This window comes from Actinia tenebrosa, unplaced genomic scaffold (genome assembly GCF_029948245.1).
Source record: "Actinia tenebrosa isolate PJP-AT-01 unplaced genomic scaffold, QUT_ActTen_1.0 PGA_scaffold12__29_contigs__length_12842862, whole genome shotgun sequence".
NCBI lineage: Eukaryota > Metazoa > Cnidaria > Anthozoa > Actiniaria > Actiniidae > Actinia > Actinia tenebrosa.
This window is the reverse complement of record NW_028292572.1, coordinates 9,498,731-9,516,033: the sequence shown is the minus strand read 5'-3', so window position 1 is coordinate 9,516,033 and position 17,303 is coordinate 9,498,731. Positions and strand designations below refer to the sequence as shown.

The 17,303-nt window shown below is 42.8% G+C and overlaps 1 protein-coding gene across 1 annotated transcript in view; it reads left to right on the top strand.

The window, feature by feature from the left end:
- Positions 1–17,303, top strand: part of LOC116304761 (phosphatidylinositide 4-phosphatase SAC2) — a 39,862-nt gene that overhangs the window by 5,127 nt on the left and 17,432 nt on the right. Inside the window, exons 5-18 of the mRNA XM_089028034.1 lie at positions 350–409; positions 813–935; positions 1,450–1,506; positions 1,908–2,085; positions 2,812–2,879; positions 3,428–3,539; positions 3,752–3,819; positions 4,121–4,159; positions 4,814–4,899; positions 5,110–5,187; positions 5,912–6,032; positions 6,490–6,618; positions 7,689–7,759; positions 8,197–8,243. Of these exons, the coding sequence (XP_088884160.1) occupies positions 350–409; positions 813–935; positions 1,450–1,506; positions 1,908–2,085; positions 2,812–2,879; positions 3,428–3,539; positions 3,752–3,819; positions 4,121–4,159; positions 4,814–4,899; positions 5,110–5,187; positions 5,912–6,032; positions 6,490–6,618; positions 7,689–7,759; positions 8,197–8,243 (1,237 nt within the window). The remainder of the gene's footprint in view (positions 1–349; positions 410–812; positions 936–1,449; positions 1,507–1,907; positions 2,086–2,811; positions 2,880–3,427; positions 3,540–3,751; positions 3,820–4,120; positions 4,160–4,813; positions 4,900–5,109; positions 5,188–5,911; positions 6,033–6,489; positions 6,619–7,688; positions 7,760–8,196; positions 8,244–17,303) is intronic.

Genomic DNA, 17,303 nt, shown 5'->3' with positions numbered 1-17,303 from the left:
ACATCAGTTCCTACCCTTCATACTAACTACCTCTGATGAATTCATGAGTGATCACATCTGTATGGTATAATGGTGCTATACAAATCATATCCAGAGGGAGGGAGGGGAGGGGGGGAATGTGCATAAGGTGGCTAGCTATCATAATTTTGAGTTGGACTAAAGTTAAGGCAAAATCAAAAGAGGACACCAGAAAAACAGCCCGACATTGGGCTCCCCCACAAAAATAAAGTGTCCTGAATCTGCCAGTCCTCTACAAATTTGAATTCACTCCTTTGAATCAGGTATTAGGTTATTTTTGGACTTAACAGTAGGAGGTTCAAAGATTGAAGTTTGTTTGTATGTTTTGTAGAATACACCAAGAGATGTCAAAGACAAAGAGAAAGAAAAGCTAGAAAGAAGATTATTAGAGGTAAGTTTTGTTAATAATGACTTGTGACCTCTAACTTGAACTAACTTTCATGAAATGTAGAAGGTGAGAATACAATGTAGAAAATATGAAAAACCATTAAATAATGGAATTAAGGGTGCATAGTTGTACTGTACGTTACTGCACTTTTGATTTTTACCCCTAAGAGATACGATGAGCACCGATACTAAATATGAAAGTATCAGGTGTGCTCATCATATCTCGTAGAGGTAAAAATCAGCAATTTGGTATCTTTTTAGGGTTTTCCTTAAGTTTTGAAATAACAGATTAGGTCATGGTAGTTAAGACCAGAGAATTACCAAAGCATTCTCTGATTTCTGAACCTAAATGAAAACCCTGTATTTAAAGAACAACAATTTTTTTCCCCTTTTTCTTTGCATACTAGGAGACATATAAGATGTTTAACGATGCCGACTCATTCATATACTCTCCCACTGGTGACATAACAAACACACTACAGAAACAACATGGTGATTACTACGACAGTAGTTTACCCTTGTGGAAACGAGTGAGTAGCTTCTTTAAGACTTATTTGTCTTTGTTTGCTGTTACTACCATTTGCATCTAGGGGTGAACACCAGACATCAAAACATGCCCTAACTAGCTCCTGAAACTCATATTTTTGTCAGCTAAAAAATTTGGCAGTTTGGGAGATTGTTGATGTAAAGGACGAACGAAAAGGCCCCAGGATTGTCCCCTGAGGAATGCCGCAGCATAGTGAATTGTTATCTGACAAATAAACATTCACTAAGCATCTTTGTTTGCACTCACTCAGGTATGAATTCAACCAGTCATGAGCGAGGATTGTACCCCTGTACACATTTCAGGAGCCATTTTAAAAGACATCTTAATTAATGTCTAGTGTTTGCATCTAGATGCAACAATAACAATAATTGCCTTTTATTTATTCTCTTATTTACCAGTATTGGTTTGTTTTAAATTATTATTATTTATGTTCATTTGATAACTGATTAGAATAGATTATGTTAACTTTACTTTAAATTTCTTATCATATTTTCTAGGCTGATCAGAGATTTTTCTGGAACAGATACATGATACAGGACTTGATAAATAATGAAGTAAGCTATGACAATAATTTGTAATTCCAGGTTTTTGTCTCAATAAACAACAGCTTTTACTCAAAATTAAAGAAAATAAACTCATCAATGGACAAATACACCTTTTATCTTTTAGAAATAGTATATTTCGTTGTTTCATTGTTGGTGGAAACTATTTCCTTTTGACAAGAAATAATAGAAAATGCTTGGAAAATTTTCATTTTAACGAACAGTGCATTGCATGCCTAGATTCCAAATCACCTGGTACCTCTTAACATTTTACTCACTATTATGCCTCTGATTGGCTGAAAACATTCAGCAAAAACCCCCGATACTGTGTGAACTTGACACCAATATGTATGGCTGCATTACCTGTAAGTTTTTCTAATCAAAATATGCAATGCTGAAAACTCTCGTTGCAGGACCCACTGTGTGCCCATTGGATACTTCCAATTATTCAAGGCTACTGCCAGATAGTTCACTGTGTAAACAATTTTGAGGAGGAAGAACCAGACGAACTGGTTGAGATCCAGAGAGGAGATCTGCCAGCAGAAAAGTTTGATATTCTGCTCATATCCCGACGAAGCATCCACAGAGCTGGTGAGATTTATGCAGGACTTAAAATAACTGCCATGATGTCTCCTAAGATAACCAGTCATGGGACAATGTCCAACCAGAATTGGTGCTTGCCCAATCAAATTTATTTTTTGCCTTGCTAGTTATTTTTAGCCAGAAGTGAGGTATGACTGAATAAAATCTAAGTTGGGCGGTGATTATGATCAGTGACCAGTGATCAGTGACCTGACCAGCCAATATCTTAATTTCTGTTAATATATTGAAGAGTTAGTGTACATGCAAGCCCTATGCAGTTATAATTAGCATGTCAGGATTGGCAGACCATGAGTCTAATGAGAAAAGTGTTACCGGAAAGAGAAGCATAAGACATGCAGAAATCTTCTCAACATTTCTCGAGTGTCTCATTTTCTAGGTGACCATTTTTAATAGTTAAGTAAAACTTGATTTAGTGTATTTTAATTTGAAGAGATAACTAGCTAAAAACTAGTGTGAGCTGCATCTGTGTTTCTAATGAAACCGTAATGATAAAAAGGTAAATTATGGACCGTGAAAAGGTGAAAAAACTGACGTTTCGGACGCTAGTCCTTCGCCGGAGTAAAAGATGAAGGACTAGCATCCGAAACGTCCGTAAGTTTTTTCATCTTTTCACGGTGTATAATTTACCTTTTTATCTTTACTGTATTTGAATTTGTGGGTTTCAAAATATCAAGCCACTTTTGCCTAAAATCTTAACTTTTGCTTCTTTTCAAGGTACTCGCTATAAAAGAAGAGGGGTAGATGAAGATGGAGAGGTAGCTAATTTTGTGGAAACAGAACAGGTAAGTTTGGTGTTGTGATGAATTAATAAATCAAATGGTTTTTATGGACGGCTAAAGGTTGTCTTACAGATTGAAATTGGGAAAGTGATCTTTGAAGTTAAAATAAAACGAAATGGGCAAAGGAAAAATGTACTTGCCTCTCGCCTTCCAGCTTCTTACTTGCAATAGTTCCTTCCACTGTTCCCTACGCCATCTTGAAAGGTAGCCGTGCCTTTGCATCAAAGCGAGATGATCGGTGAGCTTGCAATGATAGAGACATTTTTTTAACACCTTGGACAATTATTCACAAGTATCATTGCAAGCCCACAGTTCGTCTCACTGCGATGCAAAGGCCTGGCAACCTCTCAAGATGTTGCAGGGAGCCATGGAGGGGACTATTTCTGGAATCAGTAACACACAACTGAGTATTTTCTCCTTTTATGAAAGATTTTTCCAGTTGCTCAATTTGTTCTTTGAGAGACAAGCCTAACAGATCTGTCCAGTGGTTGTTTCATAGTTTGTAGATAATTGAGCACTGATTTTATTTCTTCATTGCTCTTACAACATAGATCATAAAAACAGATGATCATTCTGTATCATTTGTACAAGTGCGTGGTTCTGTACCCATTTACTGGAGTCAACCTGGCTTTAAATACAGACCTCCACCACGTCTTGATAAAGGTACAGTTAATTAATTGTTCTTCATATATTCATTCCTACATTCATCCATCCATCCATCCATCCCTCTCTCCCTCCCTCCCTCCCTCCATCCATCCATCCATCCATCCATCCATCCATCCATCCATCCATCCATCCATCCATCCATTTACCCTTCCAGCTCTTTTGACCATTACTTTTGTATTTTCTTTTCATTCATTCATCCTTTTTTTCAGATAAAGAGGAGACTCTGATGGCATTTATGAGTCATTTTGCATCCCAGTTGAAACACTATGGTGGAGTGGTATGTCTATCTAAGGGACCATTCGTTAAGGGGGAGGGGGCTGGTGGGATTTTTTGAATTATAAAAATGCCCATAACAAATGAACAGCTAAATCTTTGATCATCTTGCTAAATCATCTGAATCTTAGCCTCTTTATACAGGCTACAAAATCTCTCTTGATACATTGTATGACTATCTTTAGTCAGTACACACGTACACTTTTTTACATGGACTTTTGTCATGTCCAGCCATTAGGTACCTGTTATTTTTACTTACCCTGTTACATAATACCCACCCATTATTTCTTTGATTTTATTGACAGGTGATCATCAACCTGATTGATCAGACAGGTCGTGAAAAGGTTAGTTCAAAGCATTAATATGCTATCTCCTGGATTAAATTTCTAACTTCCTGTATTTCAAATTCTCCTTTACTTACAACTTCAAACTACCAGTAATCTTCCATTTTAAAAAGAAGTCTTCAAATTTTATCGATACCCTGAAACCCTCCATTTTCCAAAGAAATCTGTAAATTTTACATCCTGAAACAGACTTACACCTTTATTGACACCCTGAAACAGACTTAAATCAAGGAAGAGGCCTAACAAATCCTGAAAAAAAAACCCACTAATTTATTCGCATCAGTGAGTGAGAAAAGAGATATTGAGGTTACCCCTATCGTCAACATCTCCTAGGATTGAATTAGAATTTAGTAGTTGATTTTTACAGAGGAAGGAAAACTGAGTACCCAGAGAAAAACTTTTGAAGCACAGGAGAAAACCAACAAACAACTCAACTCACATAAAATACCAAGCTCAGCGAGGTCCAAACCCGGGTCACCTTGGTGAGAGGCAAGTGTTCTCGCAGCTACATCACCCGTGCTTCCCCTAATCACACATGTACTGAGTCTGGATTTCAAACCCGAGAACCCAGAGACCTGCAAGATGGGAGCACAGCTGCTGCAGCACCCTTGATCCCCTGATTATAGTCTTAACACTTGTGGTGCTTTTCATCAGATTATTGGAGATGCATTTATGGAAAATATCCTTCTCTTTAACAATCCTCTCCTGACGTACGTCACTTTTGATTTCCATGAACACTGGTAAGTTACAACAAGTAATTGTGTAGTTCCAGAAATTATCCATACCCTCTCCCCCCACGGAGGAATTTTTAGTCCCCCCTACCCCCAGAAATCCCAATTTTCTTCCATACAAACTCTGTCATTTTTTCTTTCTCTTGCCCTCCTGGGGGGGGGAGCTTTGAATATACACTGCAGTATTAACTGTGCTGTCTTTCGGTATTTGTCTTTTAGTCGTGGCATGAAGTTTGAAAATGTTTCAGTATTAGTGGAGGGTATTATGGATGAACTGAAAGACATGAGATATTGTTGGTTTGTAAACCATTGAAGATCGTTATTTAGCTGTACTGAGGTTGAGAAAAGCACTGGTTCCAGTTGGTATTGCAATACATTTTGGAGCTGTTTTAGGGGGCAAGATAGACACCGTTTTGAAAATGTCCCCTAAAAAGTCCCAAAGTGCATTGCAATGTCAACTTGACCCAGATTTTTTCTCAAACCCGAAGCAGTTAATAGCATATCACAAATTTCAATTATATGTAAACATTACAAAAATCTTACAAAAGAAATTATTTGTGAAAATTCAAGAAGCAATATGAGCAACAAAGTCATGCAACCTGTCCCTATGTTGAGCATGGGATGATAGCATGAGTAAGTAATGTAATTACATCTGCAAATGGTTAGACCTTCATATCGCCAGATGACCAACTTAATGGAGGTCCCATCCCTAATCAACCAGAGACGTTAAAAGTAGCCTGCAGAGCAGGTGTTCTCGTGATGGGTATGGGGAAGAATTGGAGTTTTGGGGTTCCTGTGTCAACTATGTGCCAAATTTCCATAGTTCCCCCAAAACCCCGGTTTCTCCCCAAACCCACAAGAATACCTGCTTTGCAGGCTACCTTAAAAGAGGACCACGAGTTTATCAGTTGAATCACTGTCAAGTGTCATCCTCTATAAACAAAGTTAATTGTATTTCTAAGGCTTCTGTTGCTAGTATTATCTCACCTTAAGAGATGTTTTTCAATGTTTGTTTGAACAGGACGGACTCCAAGGGGATTATCTGTGAACAGCGTAGTGTGTTTCGCATCAACTGCATGGACTGTTTGGACAGGACGAATGTTGTGCAAGCTGCTTTAGCTCGTCAAGTCATGGAAGTCCAGGTAAAATTCTGTTCAGTACACCCAGCATTCTAGGATCATAGGCACAAATTATTGATACCCTGGGATTGAACCCTAAAACAACCTCTGGGCTGATCTAGGTCAGGGCTTGGTTAACTCACAGATTGAACCCTGAAACAACATCTAGGCTGATCTAGGTCAGGGCACAGCTAACTCACAGATTGAACCCTGAAACAACATCTAGGCTGATCTAGGTCAGGGTACAGCTAACAGATCAAGCCCTGAAACTTGTAACCTCTAGGCTGATCACAGTCAGGGCACAACTAACACACAGATCTAATTGTGATTTTAGCTAGGTAGGGTAACTTGCAGAAACAGGAAAACCAGAGAACCCATAGAAAAACCCTTGAATCAAGGCAGAATCTCAACAAACATGAAAATGATGATAAGAGCAATTGTGTCAAATCAAATCTAACCCAAGATTTATCTATCTAAACAGCTTCGTAAGCTTGGGAAGCTACTACCAGATCAATCCTTACCTGCTGATGTTCGCTCATCATTTCAAGAAATGTGGGCTAATAATGGAGATGCCATAAGTAGACAGTACGCTGGGACAGCAGCTTTGAAGGTGAGTTTCTATCATTGGGTAGCCTGTGTTATAGATCAGGCTTGTTCACAATAGCATCACAAACCTAATCACTTTTATAATCTCAGGAAGAGTCCAATATATAAAAAATCCTATTGGAATCTAGTAAAAGAAGAGCCACTCTGTGCAATATTCTCTTTTAATCCCATTATCATCATCATCATCATCATGGTCATCATCATCATCATCATATTTTATATATACACCTACTTGCAAGAAGGTTGTCATACAAGAATAGAACATTCGTAACTTAGTGAGAAAGGAATTATTTAAAAGACAAAAAAAAGTTCAGCTTCAGTGATCTTCTTTTGTTTTTTAATATAATTCCTATCCCACTAAATCACTAATGTTCTATTTTCGTATGACAACATTCTTGAAAGTAAGTGTATATAGCAGTTTTTGCATAAGTGAGAAACAAAAAACGTACTGAATTACAGCACATATTTTAATTGACTTTTCTAGAAGTTTAAAATGGTTTTCCCTTGTCTTCCAATAGAATTCTTTAGCTTGAGTGTAATCCCAGGTTGCACATGACAAGACACTTGAATGTGGATACAACTAAAACCAAGAATCTTATTCTCTGGGGAATAACATGTGGTCTGTGATGAAAAAAACAATACACCCAAGCTAAGGAGGTCTATGATTCATCGAATCACAACGCATAGTTACGGCTACCTTAAAGATCCCACCCCGTCTCCCACCTCGTCTCCCACCTGTTCAAAAACCACCCTGTCAATATGTAGTAAGCTTCATCTCTTTTGGCACTTTTTGACATTTTTAGCATTAAGTGAGAGCTGCCACTGGGTATTCCTTACTTCACACTTGTTTTTGATTATTCCTCGGTTCACAAATGATCGTAAGGTGATCGTAATCATAGTCATAAAAAAAAACCTTTCGCTCCTAGCTTCATTGTAACGATGCTTTATGTTTCTTATGATTGCAATTACGATTACTTCTACAACATGAGTGTGAACTCGGATTTCGTAATGAACAGAACATGGAAAAAGAGTTATGGTTGAGTGACATTGGATTGGATTTTGCTTGTTTTTCAGGGGGATTTTACCAGAACAGGAGAAAGAAGATTTACTGGTTTTATGAAGGATGGATATAACTCAGCAAACAGGCAAGAAGAAAGGATATTTATAATCAGGGGCGTATCCAGGGGTTGTCCTGCAGTGCACCAGACACCCCCCTGATGCTGTAAATTTACTCTTAGCTTTTTTGAAGCTAAGCATAATTTATTTTTTCGTGATTCGCCCAAGGGCAGGAGATAATACAATAGGACTCTAGGTCCCCTATATTAACACCCAATATCTCTTTATATACATTTCTTCATTTGGGAAACCCCCTAACAAATTCCTGGATCTGCCCCTGATAATATATTGCAGTGCACCAGACACCCCCCCTCCCTCCCTCCCTCACGCTGTAATTACTCTTAGCTTTTTCGAAGCTATGCATAATATCTCTTTATATACATTTCTTCATTTGGGACACCCCCTAGCATAATATTTTGCCATGTCCATCTGGCAATCAATCTGACTATAGAAATATATTTTGCAGATACTACCTCAATAGGTTCAAGGCTGTTTATAGACAAACTGTAATCGGTAAGAGAAATAGTCATTTTCCTTTCTTCCTTTCTTGTTCCATCCATCCATCCTTCCATCCATCCATCCTTCTCTCCCTTCTTCCCCCTCCCTTCATCCCCCTCCCCACTCCCCCCCCCCCCCTCCTTTCTTTCTTCCTCCCTTGAAACATTTACTCCTTTCTTTTCACTTATTATTTTCCTTGATTAACCTCCTGCGAATTTTTCACTCTACCTCTCACTCATTTTTCCTTCCATCCTTCTCTCCCTTCTTCATCCTCCCTTCTTCCCCCCCCCCCCCTCCTTTCTTTCTCCCTCCCTTGAAACATTTACTCCTTTCTTTTCACTTATTATTTTCCGTGTTCAACCTCCTACGAATTTTTCACTCTACCTCTCACTCATTTTTCCTTCCATCCTTCTCTCCCTTCTTCATCCTCCCTTCTAGCAGCAGTAAGGCGGACTCGCGGAGCGTCGGCAATGCACCTGGAATTTCACGGGTATTTCCCGGGCTTGGGACCCCCTTGCGCGATCCGGCGACCGTGTCGAGGAGCGCCTTACTGCTGCTGTGTTTGCGAAATCTATGATATATATATGCACGAATGTAAAGAGTTTGTTTATGATTTCTGTGTAAAGTGCTTGAAACCCAAGTTTGTACCTACTAAGCCAAATAAGTATATTTGTTGTGGTAAAAAAATGCAAATAGAAGATGACACGTCAGCACAGTGTTACGAGTGTGGTAAGAATATCCGTAATGCCGTACCAAACGCTACCAGAGAGCAGTATTACGCCAATGGAGGTCGTAAGAAAACACCCTATAAGAGAATAAAATACTTTAGGGACTGGATGAGTCATATCCAAGGTTATCGACCAGTGTATTTAGACAACGAAGTAAAGAAGAAAATCATAGGCCACTTAGAAGAGCCAACCCCGCAAAGTCTACGGAAGACATTGAAAAAATTAAAGCTAGGAAAATATTACAAGGCTATTCCCTACCTTTTATCTCAAATTACCAATGAACCCATCCCGGAGGTGTCTAGGGATGCGATGAGTAGAGCTGAGTGGTTGTTTTGCCGTTTGGATAAGAATATTCCCCACTATCCAGATGCGATCTACGAGATCTTCAAGGAGATAGACCCCGAGCATCCGCTGTTAGTATGGATACCCAGACGTTGACGTGAATTCAAAGTGAATGTCTACTGAGCGAGTTTTCTTTGTAGGTCTTCCTTGGCCTGTTCGTAGATCTTCTTTCGGGTTTCGTCGGACAGATCTCTTATGATTGTTTTTTTGGTGCCCGATTTTAATTCCTCGTACTTCTTCTCCTCCGCAAGAATCAAGGAGAACTCCACGTCGTCTATCTTACGGTCGACAAGAGCTTTGGAGACGAGGTCGGCAATCGTGTTAGATTTTGCCCTTGCTAGGGCTATGGTCGTGTCATGTTTGGATATCTTATTCGATAATTGTTTCATGATGCCCGTGGAGACAGCGGAGACAATACCACAAGCCGCCCCAACGCCGGCCAAAGGAACACCCACAACGACGCCGGGCCCCGTCAAAGAAGTAGCAACGCCGGAGCCCGTTAACACTACGGATATGGACCCCGAAGTTACCGCCGCCTTATGCAGAGTGCTGCGGGCGCGGGCATGCTTCTTCCTTACGTTCTCGTAGTGTTTAACTTGTGCGTCCAAGTAAGCCAGGATTAAATTTGCTTTGTTTAAGCGAAAGTTCTCAGCGTTTTCAATTGGTGCTGTGGTGTGATAGTTTGGAACATCTGGATACAACTGAGGTGCTGATGGTATAACATCCATTATATATACTAATGTACGACGCTTTTGGGAATGATATTGAGGAGCAGCCACATCACGACAACCGGGATTACTGGAACTGGAGAGCGTTTAGGAAGATGTTTCCGCATGCAGACCCTAGTAAGTTCGAAAGAAAGCCAGATGGGATTTACTTTAACGGCTCCAGAATGTACAGCAATGAGGACTTGGAGCCAAAGGCGACTGCCAAGGCGACTGCCAAGCACGCGGTAGAAAGGCAACCCAATTTTCCAGAGAATCTATTACCGGCAACGGAGGATTACCCATTTTACGACAACAAAGGTGGAGCGAATGACTTTGCTAAGATGGTTACCTCCTTAGAAATCCCCGTGGGCCCTACCACGTTCAAGACAAAAGTCAGAGACATCTTCAAAGAGACGAGGATGAAACATAACTCAGGGAAAGAATCCAGAGAATGGTTATCGGGCCCCAACATGCGGTATTGGCCGCAGCAGTTGAACTTTGCTGTCTGGGCTGCTACTAAAGGATGTGGCATAGCCGCGGACATGTTCCATATTCCTTTCCTAAGATTCCACGTTACTTTTACTATTCGTAGGATATTGTTTGAGTTAGGAGTGCCGCTTCCGGGCGACACTGTCTTTGACCCAAAGGATAACAAATATGACAAAGTCGCATGGGAGCGATTAAGGAATGAGTTTAAACTTACCAACCCTGATTTTCGCAACAAAGAGGGTGCCGCCCATGGTTTAGGAGAGACTTACACCTATGCTTCGTATGTTGGTGCCAGCATAGAAACGCCGGGTATGGGGTACCCCAGTTCCTACGAATTCTCAGACTTAGGAGGCAGCGGAACGAAAGGGAATCTAATCTACTTCATAGAAAGCAAGCAGAGATACCCATGGACGCCTTTCTTTGCCGCAAAGGGCATTGGACTGAAAAACCTAGCAAGGATTAACCGCAGCATTGAAGCCTTTGTTTACTGCATTCTAGGGGCCCAGGTTAGCACTCGCAGCCCCATCGTAGATGCTAGTGGTGCGTCGCAGGAAACGCAACAAGTATTCCTTGTCCTCTTCGAAAGCGCTGTTATCGAGAATGAGATCTCTAAGTCAGTTCAAAGGTATCAACTTGCGGTGCAGCAATCTAAAGTGCGGCTAGATTATGCCTTGTCGCCCGGTTGTTGGTTAATGCCAAGTAATTTGGTTATCAACGCCGATTCCGTCGTGGGTTACAACAACAAACTTCAACGAGCTACCAAAGACATGAAGTTTGGGGTGAATGACGTGAACTCTGACACTCTTAGGAACATTCCCCATTTCGTGGAGAAGCCAAAGAAGGAGCACGTAGAGAATCCTGCAGGGAAACCAAAGAACGTAATCAAGAAGAAGGTCCTGCCTACGATACCTGAGGAATATGACCATAACTTACTAAAAGCCGGCTTAGCCACCGCAAGCATTGGTCTGAGTTATTATATATGGCGATGAACAACCCCTACGTAGCTGGAGTAGATTGTGTTTATACGACTTACACAGGCAAGAAAAAATACAACCAGAGCTCTTGGGTTGATGTCACGGGGATGTCCGTGGACCTGAACTACTCAGGAAAAAAGCTGATAATATGCAGCATTTGCATTGGTACGAGCAGCCATGCTAACGTCGGCTTTAGGTTTCTAGATGAGAATGGCATACTGCAGCCTATGCGTACGAAGACAAACAACAGGGAGCCTGCGCATTTCTCCGTAGAACCCAATCCCGGCAGCGCCGAGAATCTATCGGTTTGGACTTTCCACATGGTTGCCGATTGCCATGGGAAGGTAAAGCTGCAAATGCGCGTAGACGATACCGGAAAGGTTACGGTAAATAGCATAGAAAATCAAAGAGATGCAGCTTATAACCACAAAAGCATTAGCACTCTTACGGTGCTTAGCCTCTAGAAGCAAACTATGTTTGCTGGAATATATGAACCCACACACGAAAGAGGACTGGTTTCTTCATTATTTGGAGGATGGGGGGTATGGAAAGGGTGACAGTTGGCGCGAGACTGGGTTGTGGGTAAAGGTTGGGGGTTTGGGATTGATTATGTGCACCATTACCATTAGCGGGTGGAATAACTGCAATGCCGGGTTTAGGATCGTTGACGAGACCAACACCCCATTATTGCCTTACAGGAAAAAGACGAATAACAGGGCTCCGACTCATTTCACGTTTGAGCCCACGCCCGCAAGTGCGGAGAACCTAACGTCGGTGACTTTTCATATGATAGCCAATTGTCAATATGCGAAGCTTCAAGTTCGCCCCAGTGATGCTGACCCCTCGAATCCCTCCCAGTATCCAGGTTTCGTTGGAATAAATACCGCCTATTCGAGATCCGGTGCCGTGGCGGATGCTATTTGGAGTCATAAGACCATTTCCACCATGACCGCCATACCGCTAGTTCCGTATTATCAAGGCGGCGCGAATACTATCTTTACTTATCCCCAGTCGAGGATGCCTGACGACGATAAGCCCCCAGCAACGCACAAGGGTAAGACTAACCCTTCATCTTTTTCAGGAGGACCACCCCAATAGCTACTACTAATATCCAGATGTTGTTGCCCACGAACTTCAACAGTTCGCCGCCGGCTCTAAGTGCCAGGCCAATAACGCTACCAAGCAGCCCAGGCAAGCCGGCTGCCATCTTTTTTCCTAATTCGGTTAAGCCAGCCCCTAATTTCTTTACGCCTGCGCCCGTAGCCTTAAGCGCGGATAGGATTACTCCTACTACGCTAGAAATAGCGACCGCAAATGCCAGCGGAATGCCATACTTCACCAGGAGCTTTTTTATCTTTTCCTTGGTGGTAAGCCCCAACTCTCGCTCTATGCCTTCCCTTTGCGCCTGTAATTCTGCGACCCTTTCCCTAAGGGTTTCTAATTCCCTTTGAGCCGCTTCCCTTTCCTCTTCAGAGCGGTTTTGGTCATTACTTATTTCCTGCTGCCGCTCTATTTGCCCCTCCAAGTCTTCGACGGCCTGTTGAAGTTGTCGTATTTGTTCCTCCGCCACTGCCTTGTCCGCCATTACTTGCCTTTCTCTGTCGACAGACTCCATTAATTCTTTTCCCAAGCGCTGTAGCTCTGCGTCTTTTCCCGCCGATTCATTCAAAGCAGCCCTTAGCTGATTTTTTGCTGCGCTTTTTTCTTCTAGCAGCTTAGAGAGCCTAGCTTTAAAGTCTGCAATTTCGACGGCATGACTTTCAGTAGTTAGCCTGCCTTGTTTCATGAATTCGTCTTCCAATTCTTCTATGCGCCCCTGTAATGCTTGGTTTTCCTCCTGGACGGCTTCGAAGCGACCATCAATACCACCCCCCTTCTTGGCTGCTTCGTCAAGTTGTCGCGTAAGGTCGTCGATGGTTGCCTGGTTTTCCTGCATTTCCTTTTGATGTGCTTCCTTTTCAGCTTTTAGCTTTTGCAAGAAGCTCGCCAAGCTTTTAGTTGCGTCACTATTTGGCGGAAGTTCTTCGAGTTCTTTGGTCTTTTCCTCTTCAGTGGTTTCTAATTGTCGGAGTTTTTCTTGTTGCTTATTAAGTAATACGTTTATAGATTCAAGGCTTGCTTTAACGCTTGGCATTTTGACGCTTTTAAGGTATTCTTCATGGAGCCTCGTAGTTTCCTTTTTACTCAAGGTAGACAACAGCGTTAGGTTAGGATTTCCCAACGCTGTCGTTATTTCTTTCGAAAGGCCACTGTTAAGTAAGGTAGAGTCCTTTCTTTGATAAAAGTTGTACCATTTTTCTCTACCTGCGTATCGAACTTGGATTTGGCCTTTATCTCCTACTCCGAACTCTAAAAGAACCAGATTTGCGTTAGGATATCGCTGCTTTACGTTGTCGATGACTTCTCTTAATATTTCAGTTCTTGCGTCCAAGTCTTCCATTTGTAGATACTCCGGGACGGGTTCGTGGGGATTCTTAGATTTGAATTTATCTCTTAAAGAGCGCAGAGCATCACGGGCCCTGCTGCCATATTTGCGTCTTAGCTTATCGAAGAGACCTCGGGAGTCTACGTTGTCATCGGGAAGCAAAGACTCGTATTCTTCATCGTTAATGTCGACTTGACCTTCTTCAGTGGTGGGGTCGAAATCCGTTCCTTCTACTTCCATTATATATGATAAGCTCAAAGTTAAACCCCAACGTATTACCTAAGCAGGTTGGCGGGCTGAAAGCAGAACGCACCTTTCACCGGGTCACCTTTACCCCCAGCAGCGCAAAACCAGGGGAGACGCTGTATGTAGGCGTGCCCCGCCTAACGGATAACCTAGTCTTAGTTCCTGGCACCTTGGCGCTAAGGTTTGACCTAGCAATACAACCAAGCACCAAGGACAAGCGCTATACCGTCAATAATGTGGGTAGGAACCTCGTCTCTAAGATGAGAATCAAGTTTGCCGGGGAATCCCTTTTAGACTTAAATAGGTACGATTTGTACACCACGTATAAGGATCTGTGGCTAACAGCCTTTGACCGTGCACAAAAGATAGAGCAGGGAATTGGAAGCGTTATTCTTCGTAAGCTTCGCAGCGACACCAACCCGGCGCCTACGGACTCCAGCGGAGCAACCGCAGTAGCAGACGCAACGAGGGTAAAGACCGCCTATGGTAGCAAGTACGTTATCCCTTTGGACTTTGAAGTGATTACGAACCATGGTGTGTATTACCCCAGACAGTTATCCGAGTTACAGTTTGAAGTAACCTTGGCGGACACTACGAACGTCATTGGAGGCATGGACACCGCAATTAGCGGGGCTGTTGATCCTTATTCTATCACCAACTTAGAGTTGCAGTACGAAACGGTATACAGCGAAGAGCTGGCCCGTAGCGCCGGTATGGAATACAGCTCCGGCAAGGCATTCCTTTACGACCACGTAGTGATGTACAAGACATTTAGCTTCTTGGATAAGACGGATGAGGTTATTAACCAAAGTATTAACCTCCCACGAAGAAGTCTCACGGGGTTGATGTTGGTGTTTGCCAAACCCTATGAGGCTGGTAAGCGCGACTCCGAGGCCTTCCACAACCCCAACATTACTAACGTGGGGGTGAATGTCAACGGAGTCCCAAACAAGGTTTACTCCCAGGGAATAAAGCCCGCAGGCGTGTACAGGGAGGCAATGCGCAAGTTTGGCGACCAAATTAGCCCTGAGGAATTCTTTAAGGATAAGTACGCGTTATGGATCGACATGCGCACCACCAACGACGAAGACCTACATGGTCAGGGGTTACGTCTAGTAAATACGCAGGATGGCATAACATTGGAGATCAAGCGCACAAAGAACACCAGTGCGAGCGACGGCGATAAGATAAACTGCTACGTCTTCGTGGTGTCTGACGCGCAGTTAAGCGTAGAAATGAACCAATTAAAGAGCGTCGCCTACTAGTTTCGTGAACAAAGTGAACGAAAAATTAAAATATTCGACTAATATACCATGTTACGCGTCTTCGAAAACAACAACACCAAACTACGATGCATAGTGCAAGGCGATGAGCTGTACTTCAAGGGGAAGGAAGTCGCCGCGGCGTTGGAATATTCCAATGCTAGAGATGCTTTGATCACGCACGTTTCGGATAAGTACAAGAAAAGACTGTCTGAGTTAAAAGGGGTCGTGAATCGCGACACTTGTACTATGCACCCACATTCCGTGTTCATTTCCGAACCTGGGTTGTATCAGCTGATATTTAGCTCCAAACTACCCAAGGCCGTAGAGTTTCGTGATTGGGTCTTTGAGGAAGTCCTTCCCGCGCTAAGGAAGACCGGCAAGTACGAGATAGAGCGGCGCTTTGACGGCCCCAACAAATTGATATTCAAAATCGAGAATGAGTTTGACTTACATAAGAAGGTGGTAAATTACATCCGCCGCTTTTACCCTCAGATGCTCATAACACCGGGTTTAGGAGAATTGCAGGACAGCGACGGCAAGCGCATAAAGTGCTGGCAGAAAGGATATCAACGCGGTCAACCTGATCTGCTCATCCTTAATGCTCACAGGCGGTACCGTGGATTCTGCATCGAGCTGAAGACTCCGAAAGGCAATGGGGTATTGTCTGAGGATCAACGCCGCCTCTTAAGCGGCTACGAGGAAAATGGATTTAAGGTGCTGATAAGCAACGACTACGACGACATCTGCAGGAGCATCACGGAGTATGCGCGAGGAATTCGCCTGCCTTGTAGGTGGTGCTGCAAGCGCTTTAGGAACACAGACACTTTAAAGACGCACTTAAAGATATTTCATAGAATATATGGCGTTTAACGCGGTAAGGCAGATACACTGGCGAGACTTAAAGGAGGACGTTACCTACGAAATAAAAAATTACGTAGCCTTTGAAGACAGGCTACGGTTGTTATTGGCGCATGAGGATGTCACGTACAGCCTGTGGGCGCCGGATCGCGTCCGTTACGTCATCGAAGGACAGGAGTTTACGCATCTGAGGTCGTATGGTAAGAAGGATGGCCGCTGGGCCTTTGACGTCGCAAAGTGCATCCTTCCTTCGATCCTATGTGGTTAGGCGCAGCATTATCTAAGTGGGGTTCGTCGACAATGAGGGCCGGCGACTCTTTTTTAACGATGCAGTCAGCAGGGGGTTCGCATGTAATACAGTCCATATATTGAAAGGGTGGTTAGGAATCCTCCTAGGAATGCTGCAAGGTAGGCTAGCATATACGTAGGTACAAGGCGATTTTGGAAACTATTTTAAGGAAGTCCTTATTATTTATTAGATCCTTATTAAATGCCCCGGAAACTATTTCAAGGAAGGGCTTATTATTTATTGCGTCTTTATTAGCCCTAATAAGGATCTAATAAATAATAAAGGATTTCGTCAAACACTTTCCGAAACTCGATGAGAGGTCCTCCAGGCCCCCCTGATACTTTTTCAATCCTTATTTAGACCTTATTAGGCGCTGCTCCTCATTTCTGGTGCGCCTTCTTTCAAGGTCATCAGCGAATTCTTTAAATGTCCTTGGTGCGTCCGCGTGCACATATAAACACTGCCACACATGCTGTTCATCCCTTCGACATCCGCAGCGCGGACAGTCCGCCTCCCAATATTCTCTGTCTTCCCAGCGCACACCTTCAACGCGGTCGAACATAGCAAAGCGCATGTCTATTTCCTTCTTTCGACGTATCAACGCCGTCGTTGTTTCTTTAGGGCAGCAGCGCAAGGCAACGTCGCCGTGCGTCTCACACGCTACGCCATTTAGATCGTAGTTAGTCAGGCAGCGCAGCATGTGCCAGTCATCATCTTTGTCTTCTTCGCAGCGCTTACATACATTCTTTAGA